This window comes from Laetiporus sulphureus (assembly GCF_001632365.1).
Source record: "Laetiporus sulphureus 93-53 unplaced genomic scaffold LAESUscaffold_8, whole genome shotgun sequence".
In the NCBI taxonomy this organism is placed as follows: domain Eukaryota; kingdom Fungi; phylum Basidiomycota; class Agaricomycetes; order Polyporales; family Laetiporaceae; genus Laetiporus; species Laetiporus sulphureus.
The window spans coordinates 567,780-577,566 of record NW_024468517.1 but is presented as its reverse complement, the minus strand read 5'-3'; the positions used below and the strand labels follow the sequence as shown (position 1 = coordinate 577,566).

Sequence of the window (9,787 nt, the reverse complement as noted above, 5' to 3'; positions counted from 1 at the left end):
AGATTTCGTCATGCTGGGCGAGGGGTTTGCGATATGTTCCCAGATGGGTGCCCATTGTGAGAAGTGCTGTGCGTTGTCACCGGAGATGGTCGATGGCAGTCTAAGAGTCAGCGCTTCCGCGTATTCAGTGCTGAGTGCACAAAGTTTGCGTTCAAGCACCGCACGAGCGCCAATGTCTTGTCTCCTCGCCGTGTGCCACCATTGACTATCGCTGGATTCATTCAATAACGCGTCTTTGATGTTGTATTCTTTGCCCGCGAATAGCAAGATGATGCAGGGAAGTATCGCCCGCATCGAATGGTCTACGTCAAGATCAATCTGGTCCGCTCGGTCGTCGCGTGCGGCCCGAATGGATGAGGCCGTTATGACACAACGCTCGGAATAAGTAAATAAATAGTACACACGACTACTTGTACACAGGATAAAAGTCACGTAAGCTTCAATTTTCGTTTCTTCGATGCAATCATTAAAGAGGACCCCCCATTCTCAAAAGCCCACCATTCCTTCTGGCCTTCGTCTCCGAGCGCGCTTCAATTCCCCTTTCAAGACGTCAATCTCTGTCTGTGCAGCAGACAGAGCTGAACCTACATCTCTCAGCATCTGTTCGAATCTTGAAGCTCGTTCTTCCCAGACGCGGGTCCTGCGTCGTTGAGCAACCAGCTCCTGACGGGTCTCCCTTGCGAACAGCAATTCGTTTTCCAGGAGCACTGCCTTCTTCTTGAGCTCCGCAGTGGAGCGTTCGGCCAGCTCGGTTTGGTATGCAAGACGCTGCTCGAGGCTCCGAATCTCTGCGCTCCTGCGCGCCATGCTGGCTTGCTCTCGCGTGATGCGATCGAGCTGATCCTGGAGTTCGCAGATTCGTAAAGACTTCTCGTCGTTCTCATTGCGAAGCTTGGCTGCGTCGTGCGAGGCTGCGTCAAGGCGAGAAATGACGCTTTGGTTCTCGAGGGCCCTCGCTGCGAGCTCTTCCGCCATCTCCGTGCGCTTTGATAACAGTTGTCGAAGTTGCATCCTCAGAGTGCCACAGATATCCTCTAGCTTTGACACAGATTGGCGTGCTGCATCTGCCTCGGCGACCTTGCTCACGATCTCCGCCTGGCTTTGCGAGTGTTGCCTCTCAACTTCCTCCAACCTCGAGCGAAGACTTGTGAGTTCCTCTATCGCCGTGGCGAAAGCGCTCCGCTGTCTGTCAATCTCAGCGTCCTTGGCCTCAATTTCCGCACGACTACCGGAGAACGAGGCATTTAGCTTGTGATGCTCGTCTCGAAGCGTCTGTAGCTCTTCCTCAATACAAGCACGAGCTGCATGCTCCGTCGTCGCCAAGGCAACCTTGTGCTCAAGCTCAGACTTGATGCCCGAGACGTCCGCTTCCAACCTCTGCTTGTCATCCAACAGACGCTCGCGCTCTTGTTCGAGCTGAGTGCGTGCTTCGTGCTCGGCGGAGACCTCAGCCTGGAGCTGTGAGTATCTGTGTGAATGCGCAGCTTCCTCCTCTTTCCACAACCTATTTAGCTCCTGAAGGTCTGCTTCAAATTTGGCCTGCATGCTATGCCTTGCGGAGAACTCAGCCTGGAGGTCTGAGTGGCTTTGTGAACAGGCGGCTTCCGTTTCTTCCAGCTTCCCTTGCAGCATCTGAAGTTCCACCTCCAGTTTGGTGCGTACGCTTTGCTCCGCGGCGACCTCAACCTGGAGCTCCGCAAGGCTGCGCGAATGAGCGGTTTCCATGTCTTCCCGCGCCTTCTGCAGCGTCTCAAGCTCTGCCTCGAGTTTGACATGCGCATCACGCTCTGTGGAGACTTCAGCCTGGAGCTCTGAGAGGCTGTGCGAATAGTTTGCTTCAATCTCTTCCATTTCCCTTTGCAGCGCATAAAGTTCTGCCTCGAGTTGTACGCGTGTATTGCGCTCTGTGGAGACCTCAGCCTGGATCTCTGAGCGGCTGCGCAAATGGGCAGCGTCATTCTCTTCGAGCTCTCTCTGCAGCGCCTCGAGCTCTGCCTCGAGTTTAGCGCGCGCGCTGCGCTCTGCCTCCATCTCGGCTGCCTTCGGTACGAGCTCAAGCGAAACCCACTCGTACTCTCTCTCGAGCTCTTGCTTGGCTGCGAGAAGCGCGTTCAATGAGTCTTCGGCCTTCACCCGAGCACACTGCTCTTCGTCGACCTTCGCCTCGAGCTCCTCGATCCTCTGCGAATGCGACTCATCCAGCTGTCGCTTCTCGCTGTGGAGCAGTGCGGCCTGCTCTTCCAAGACGATGCGCGCACTGCGCTCCGCATCAGCCTCGGTAGTCTTCGTCTTGAGCTTCGCGAGAGTGTACAAGGCCTCTTCTTCGACCTCCCTCATCCTCGCTTCCGTCGACTGTAGCATCTCTTCGAAGTCGACTCGAGCTTTGAACTCCTCGTCAAAACGGGCGGTCTGCTGCTCGAATAGCTCGTTTAAGCGTGCGCGCGAAGACTGAAGCCTCCCATTCTCCATGAGAAGTGCTTGGAGCTGCTCTTCAGCCTTGTCTCGAGCAGTGTGCTCCGCAGCCGCTTCCGCGACCTTCGCCTGCAGATCTTCGAGCAAACGTGTCTGTTTGTCCTCCAACGCCTGGGCCCTCGCCCGAGTCCTTCGGAGCATTTCCTCCGCTTCATCGTGAGCACTGCGTTGCGCATCGGCTTCGGCGGTCTTGGCCTCCAGCACTACTCGGTTCTCCTCGTGCTATGGATTCGAGTCGTGTTAAGGACCTAATAGCAGCGTAGACAATGGAAGAAGGCTCGCCTGTCGCTCCATGTCCGCGAGTAAACTTTCGGTCTTCTCGAGTCCCGACTGCGTGGAAGCTAGGCGCTTCTCGAAGTCCTCGCATTTCTTCTCCGTGAGCACTCGTGCCTCTTCAGAGGTTTGTAGCGCGGCGGTTTGCTTCTGAAGGTTCTCCTGTACCTCCTCCACCGTGGCGTTCAAGGTCCTCTCTCGCTCTTGCAGGAGTGCCACGGACTGGTCTCTCGCCACAATTGTGGATTCCGCCTCATCGAGCTGAGATTCGATCAGCTTGTCAATGATGTTGTTCAAGGGCGATCACAAAATCTGTTCACACCTTTGAGCGAAGCTCTTTGATCAGTTTTGCATTGTAATCGATGTCTTCGGCGAGAGAAGGCAAAGAGCCGAGGGTGTCAGTGAACGAAATCACGGAGCTCGCCGGACTCCTGGCGGGCGTCCTTGTATCTATCGTTTGGCTCCAACGTTAGCGACATATCATCGCGTGACGACGGGCTTGATGCGATTGCCCGTCATGGGACGCACCGGTTACGGGAAAAACGAAAGCTTCCGCATCGCTTGGCTGGCTCTTGAGCAAGCTGACCATGCTGGTGCTGAACCTCTTCAGAGGAGACGGACGGATAGCCTTGCTATCACGTCTTCTTGGGAGCATCGTCGACTTTGTTCCTGGGCGACTCTACAGTGATGATGGATAGATATCTGCACGGGGGAGATGTGTATGGCTGCCTGCGTCGTGCTATATATTCGCTGTTGTCCCTCAGGCCACGGCGTGGACACGCAGCGGTCTGCCTTGGCGTGTGCGATGAGCGCGAACGGCATGTTGTGAAACATGCTTGTATCTTGCTCTAAGATTCGAAGTCTCATGACATCAATTAACGCGGAGCAAGGGAGAAGAGCCGTGGTTCCCGCGCGCCAGCGCTGGTTGCTACACGAAGACGCTGGACTCTGCGGGTACTCTCACTGCAGGCATGAAGGCATTTATTCCTGCTGCAAATGCTCTGAAAATGTGTTCTAAAGTGTGACCTATGCAACACTATGCCCTAATTAGGCAACTTTATTTCCCAAAAAGGCAGTCAATTACAATTTAGTGTCATTAAATAATGGTCGCAAATGCTTTCATGTCTGCGGTGTCTGCGGCGAATTGGTACTCTGACTTTGTGTGCCTGCTCGACTGCCGTCGGCAATGTTTCATGATCTAGCCGGCAGCGGACTTTGGCAAGGACTCTCACAAATATACCTCAACCGGAAAGGTGATTCGTCGAGGGAGTGACGGCGTGAAGTTGTGGAGCAAAGAGAACGTCACATCCAATTCTGCTCGCACGCGACCAGCCCTCTTGTGGTGATGGACAGAAATACTTCATTTTGGATGCAGACAGTTCACTGCTCCGTCTATACTACCATTTATTCTATACTGAATCAAAGAAAATAATGACAATAGTACGCCAAACTTCATGCTTTTTAAAAGATTAAGAGTCCATGCCTGATGTAAAAGCACCTGCCTGCACCAATAACCAACCAATAGATAACCGAGCGCCGAGGAAGCAAACAAATCGTAGACGGAGAAGGAGCGGGGAGATGGGAGAGCATATGATTGACGATGGTGTTCGCGTTTAAAAGGCGATGCGGTCGGAGTCGGCGTGCGGATACTTGAGTTTGAGTTGCTCGATGGCCCACCAGGCGGGGGTGGCGTAGGTGACGTGGTTGCTCCCGCCTTTCGGCATCCCAGAGTGAAGAATACCGACCATATGACCCTCGCCATCGAAAATGAGCGAGCCTGAGTCGCCCTTGGCGCGGAATGGGCCGGACTGCTTATCGTAGTTATGGATGGCGAGTTCGATGGACTCGACGCCCAGGTCATCGCAAAGGTAGGCCTCCAGGCCGGCGTAGCGTCCAACCGTGAGGTCGGTGGTGTTACCGTCCTTCATGACAATAAGGCAGGGCACGCCGTTGCTGTCGAAACAGTCGGGAACAGCCAGGAAATCGCGCGTGACACAACCCCTGATCCTGAGCTGGCGATTCGTGGGGAACTTGAACGTCGTCCTACTGCCACTTTGAGGGTAGAACATGTCGGTTAGTTGCCGGGGAGTAAACTTGGATCCTGAAGGTTGTTTTCATTAGACGAGGTAGATATGAGAAAGATGAGGCAGAACGCACCTAAATCGACGACGTTGCCCTTGAACTGGGCCTTGAACTTCGCCGCATCTACCTCGAACGTACCAATGTCCTTGGTTACTTGCGACCCTGGACGTCGACGAAGATCTCGGGAGCCCAATCGACGTGGCCGATGTTTCGGCGCGCAATATCGCCCCACTGTTTGTTGGTGTCCTTGTAGAAGGCCTCGGGTACGCCGATATCCTTATTCACTTTGGCCAACTTCTCCCGCTTAGCCTCCGCGGCCGCCTCGTCCTCCGCCGCCTCCTCCGGGTCCTCGCTCTTCGGCTTCGCCTCCAACTCAACAATCTCCCTAGCCAAGAGGTCGGCATCTGTTCCGTAGCCACCGATGCAGGCCTTGATCTCGTCGAGGTCGCGCTGGAATCGACGGAATTTGGCAAGTCGAACGTGCTGGGGAGGTGCGCCAGCGTCCTTGAGCTCGTATTCGACGGTGGTATCCACGTGGAGAACGTGGCAGTTGGTAACGCCGAGGACCTTGGCCCTAGATATGCCGCACTTGTCCTTGTTCTCTATGCTGTTCAAATTGTACATTTGTTCTTGGAGCATTCGGCGGCAAGAAGTGCCCCACGAGAATTAAGCCCCAAACGCGTTAAGGTTAACGCGCGCGTTAGGCCCCAAACGAGTTAAAATAACGAGTTAAGAATAAATGTACAATTTGAACGTCATAGCCGAGCGCAGCAGTGAGGAAGCGACGAACATAGTGGGTGAGGTTGGTGTCGTCGGGGACGCGCAGAAGGTGTGAACCTTACAGCTTCTCTACGGCTCCCTCGTACCATTCGACCACCACACCCTCGACTGCATTGGCCTTGAGGAGAGCGAGAATGTCCGGGGAAGCGTCGTGCGCGTTCTCGGCGGTGGTGGTAGTGGGATGAGTCGCAATCCAAATCACGACGGGACCGAGAGTGTCCTTCCCGTCCTCGCCGTGGGTGACGAAACGAGCTGTATTGATGGCTGAGTAGCGAATCTTCCGAGCCTTCAACAACTCGCAGATCTGGGGAGCGACAGTGCCCCAGACAGCGTTGAGCGGCGTGTTGAAGACACCATGGACGGTCTTGGTAGGGAGATGAGGGTGTCTGCCCTTGGGGATGGGGAAGGGATTTTCGATGAGATCTGAGCGGAAGAGCAGCTCAGGATGGTCGGGAGAAATACCGTTGTAGTAGGTGGTCCTCTCCCAGTCCGAGAGAACGTATGCGGTGGCATCCGACATCGTCTTTGCCCCTTTCGAGCTTTTTCGCAGAGATTTCGTCCGCAATAGGCGTCAAAAAAGTATCAAGCTGGGAGAAAAGAATCGAGATCTCCTTATTTTTCCTTTCCGCAAAACGTACATAGCGCCACCAGGATCGCCAGTACTCTAAGGCCCGAAAAAAGTCGGGCGACGCGAGGAGCGAGGAGCAAAGAGGATAGATAGGAAGTACGTCGAGTAGTTACTGGCGTTGTACCTGCAACGATTCCTAGTGAATCGATGCAGCTTTTATACATGTGGAATGAAAGTATTACTAAGGAAAGATATAAGAGTGATATCGTAAGCGGCAGCGGATGCAAGAGTCATCTGAGATGAAGGTCGGACCTATGGGGAACCATCCGCCGGATCCGGCGGATGATGCCGGATCCTTAGGCGCCCATGTACGATCGGGTATGGTACACGGACGTTCGTGAATTGTCCAGAGACCCGGTGGCCTGCAGCGTCTGCAGTGTGTGCAGTGCTTCTTGTGAATTGTTGCGTGCAAGCCCACACTGTATATCACTTCTCGTGAATGATTCCGTGCAAGCACACATTGTATATCACTTCTCGTGAATGATTCTGTGCAAGCACACATTGTGCAGCACTTCTCGTGAACGGTTCGCATACAAGCTGCAGTTTGCAGCACTGCTCGTGAATGATTCGCGTGCAAGCCTGCAGTGTGCAGTGCAACGCAGAGTCCCAGAATCGCTGCGTGCGTTATTTTCATGTGCGCACACATACAGGAGTTCTGACCAATCACCGAGACGGTGTAAGTCAGCTAGACGCGCACATGTGATTACTTTGACCGGAGTCCGCGCATCGCCAGCGCGTCGCTGCAGGCAGCATGATACTACTTAGAGCCCACCTGAGTGCATTGCTACGCCGTCGTGCTAATCGGCGGTCCGATACGCCCAACGGACCTGGCCTCACCTCGCCCAGTGACGACTCATGGCGGTTGGCTGCCTTTTTGTGCAGGATGGGCCAACGGTGTTTGTAGGAAGGCGAGCAAGTAGGCCAGCATTCATGGTGAGTTATAATGCTCTCGATCATGCTTGAACCAGTGTTGATTATTCTTCATACATCTTTCATTACTAATTGCCTATGATTCACTGGGCACATGTATACCCTCAACGCCGCACACATCTCGTTCGCACCTTACTCGTGTCCTACCCGCCCGGATCCCGTGGCTCTATTCTTGACGAGCCATATGACTAGGACATGTCCCAGCACAGCATCTGCAACGATCCGTATGCCGACAACCCTGTTGCACCGCACCGTCGCCACAGTGGACCCAAACCAACAAGACCATGCGCAGCCACTGTTTCATGGGGACAGCCTACACCAAATCCACGACATCGCTATGACCCACTGAAACACCTTCTACATCGGTTATGACCATGCCAAGCCCTAGTACACCTCGCCGCCTGCCGGGTACGAAGTACTGAAATCACGTACTATTACGTAGCTACATTATCACAACTACGGCAATAGAACACCATAAGGTCTTTGTCCTTATTGACATGCCCATTGCTGAGCAAGGACACCACCACGCAAGGTGCCATCACCCCATGAGAAGTCAAGATCATATTTTGCAAAGCTCGAAACGCAGATGCCACGGACAACACAGAAAGGTCCATGGGATCACTCGTCAATGACTGAGCAGCCACGATGCTGGCTACCTATCCATCCAGAGCTGCCAGCTGGATGTACTCGAGGACCAGGTGACCAGCTAGTGATAATACTCCTTGTTCTCTCATACATGATGCTTAATCGTTCATGACAGCAGACGTAGGCTAACGTGCGCAGATGGCCATGTGGGTATGACCCCTGTTCAGTACAAATCATGAACGATTTGCATTCAAGCCGGTAGCATTCACATCGTTATCAGAGGTACGGCGCCATTTCATTCCCTCATACATAATGCTGATTCGTTCACGATAGCGCCCCATAGGCAGATGATATGCCTTTTATTCATGTGCAAGCCGCTATTGTTCGCACAGTGCCAGAGTCCTTCTCGTGAGTCGTGAATCTTTGAGGATCAAGCGGAATGATGACATCTTTCACTCAGTCGTAGGCGGAATCATTCACGATGGCATCCGTAGGCTAACGGGTGCAAATGGCGATGTCGGTGACGTCGGTATGGCTTCATACATGAGTGGTTCATGTGCATTCCTGCAGCGTTCGTATGGTGTAAAGCGGGTATTGTTCGCACAGCGCTGGCATCGCTATCTTTTCTAAGGCAGGTGACCATCTTGATAACGATGTACAAGTGGGTAGCGTTCGCACAGCGCTGGCATCGCTATCTTTTCTAAGGCAGGTGATCATCTTGATAACAATGTACACGCGGGTAGCATTCACATAGCACTGGCATCGCTATCTTATAGATGCCTTCGAGGACAGGACACTGTCTTGACATCTTGACATCTTTCACTCTCATATGTGGGATCATTCACGATGGCACCTGTAGGCCAACCAGTGCAAACGGCGATGTCGGTATGGCTTCGTACATGAGTGGTTTTATGTGCAATCCTGCAGTGTGTTCACATGATGTACAGGCAGGTAGCGTTTGCACAGCGCTGGCACCCCGTCGTTCAAGGGTTGCAAGCTTGATGGTCTTCGAGGATGGGCGATAAGCCAGGTATGAGATACTTCTCGTTCTATGATATGCTGAATCATTCAGGATAGCACCGGTAGGCTAACGAATGCAAACGGCGAGGTCGGTATGGCTTCATACCTGAGTGGTTCGTGTGCAGTCCCGCAGCATTCACGCGATGCAGGAGGGTAGCATTCGCACAGCGCTGACATCGCCTATCGTATCAGGACAGGCGACGAGCTAGTGGTATGATGATATCTCTTGTTCTCTCATATGCTGATTCATTCACATAGCACCGGTGGGCTAACAGATGCAAATGGTGATGTCGGTATGGCTTCGTACCCGAATGATTCGTGTGCAATCCCGCAGCATTCACACGATGTACAGCTGGGTAGCATTCACACTGAATCGCACTACGCCAGCATGCCCGTCATTCAAGAGTTGCAAGATGGATGTTCTTCGAGGTTGGGAGACAAGCCAGGTATGAGATACTTCTCGTTCTATGATATGCTGAATCATTCAGGATAGCACCGGTAGGCTAACGAATGCAAACGGCGAGGTCGGTATGGCTTCATACCTGAGTGGTTCGTGTGCAGTCCCGCAGCATTCACGCGATGCAGGAGGGTAGCATTCGCACAGCGCTGACATCGCCTATCGTATCAGGACAGGCGACGAGCTAGTGGTATGATGATATCTCTTGTTCTCTCATATGCTGATTCATTCACATAGCACCGGTGGGCTAACAGATGCAAATGGTGATGTCGGTATGGCTTCGTACCCGAATGATTCGTGTGCAATCCCGCAGCATTCACACGATGTACAGCTGGGTAGCATTCACACTGAATCGCACTACGCCAGCATGCCCGTCATTCAAGAGTTGCAAGATGGATGTTCTTCGAGGTTGGGAGACAAGCCAGGTATGAGATACTTTCTCATTCTATGATGTGCTGAATCGTTCAGGTTATCACCAGTAGGCTAACGAATGCAAACGGCGAGGTCGGTATGGCTTCATACCCGAATGATTCGTGTGCGATCCCACAGCGTGAACGCGA

The 9,787-nt window shown here is 53.2% G+C and overlaps 2 protein-coding genes across 2 annotated transcripts; both read right to left on the bottom strand.

Moving 5' to 3' along the window:
- Positions 1–399: 399 nt before the first annotated feature.
- On the bottom strand, positions 400–3,557 carry LAESUDRAFT_723012 (uncharacterized protein). The gene is made up of 4 exons (XM_040908330.1): positions 3,274–3,557; positions 3,068–3,195; positions 2,755–3,006; positions 400–2,694 (listed from the first exon to the last, which is right to left on the bottom strand). The coding sequence occupies exons 1-4, from the start codon at positions 3,398–3,400 to the stop codon at positions 487–489; spliced, it is 2,715 nt and encodes a 904-aa protein (XP_040767020.1). The 5' UTR covers positions 3,401–3,557; the 3' UTR covers positions 400–486.
- Positions 3,558–4,092: 535 nt separating this feature from the next.
- On the bottom strand, positions 4,093–6,127 carry LAESUDRAFT_748449 (uncharacterized protein; the record flags this gene model as incomplete). The annotated part of the gene is made up of 4 exons (XM_040911514.1): positions 4,093–4,846; positions 4,903–4,950; positions 4,989–5,434; positions 5,670–6,127. The coding sequence occupies 4 exons, from the start codon at positions 6,125–6,127 to the stop codon at positions 4,359–4,361; spliced, it is 1,440 nt and encodes a 479-aa protein (XP_040767019.1). The 3' UTR covers positions 4,093–4,358.
- Between the last annotated feature and the right edge of the window lie 3,660 nt (positions 6,128–9,787).

Bases quoted from the DNA above. Each gene is read 5' to 3' on its own strand.
- LAESUDRAFT_723012 (XM_040908330.1), bottom strand. From the start codon at position 3,400: ATGCTCCCAAGAAGACGTGATAGCAAGGCTATCCGTCCGTCTCCTCTG. The intron at 3,196-3,273 runs GTGCGTCCCATG...GCCAAACGATAG, and splicing joins TTTCGTTTTTCCCGTAACCG to ATACAAGGACGCCCGCCAGG. The intron at 2,695-2,754 runs GCGAGCCTTCTT...TCGAATCCATAG, and splicing joins TCGCGGACATGGAGCGACAG to CACGAGGAGAACCGAGTAGT.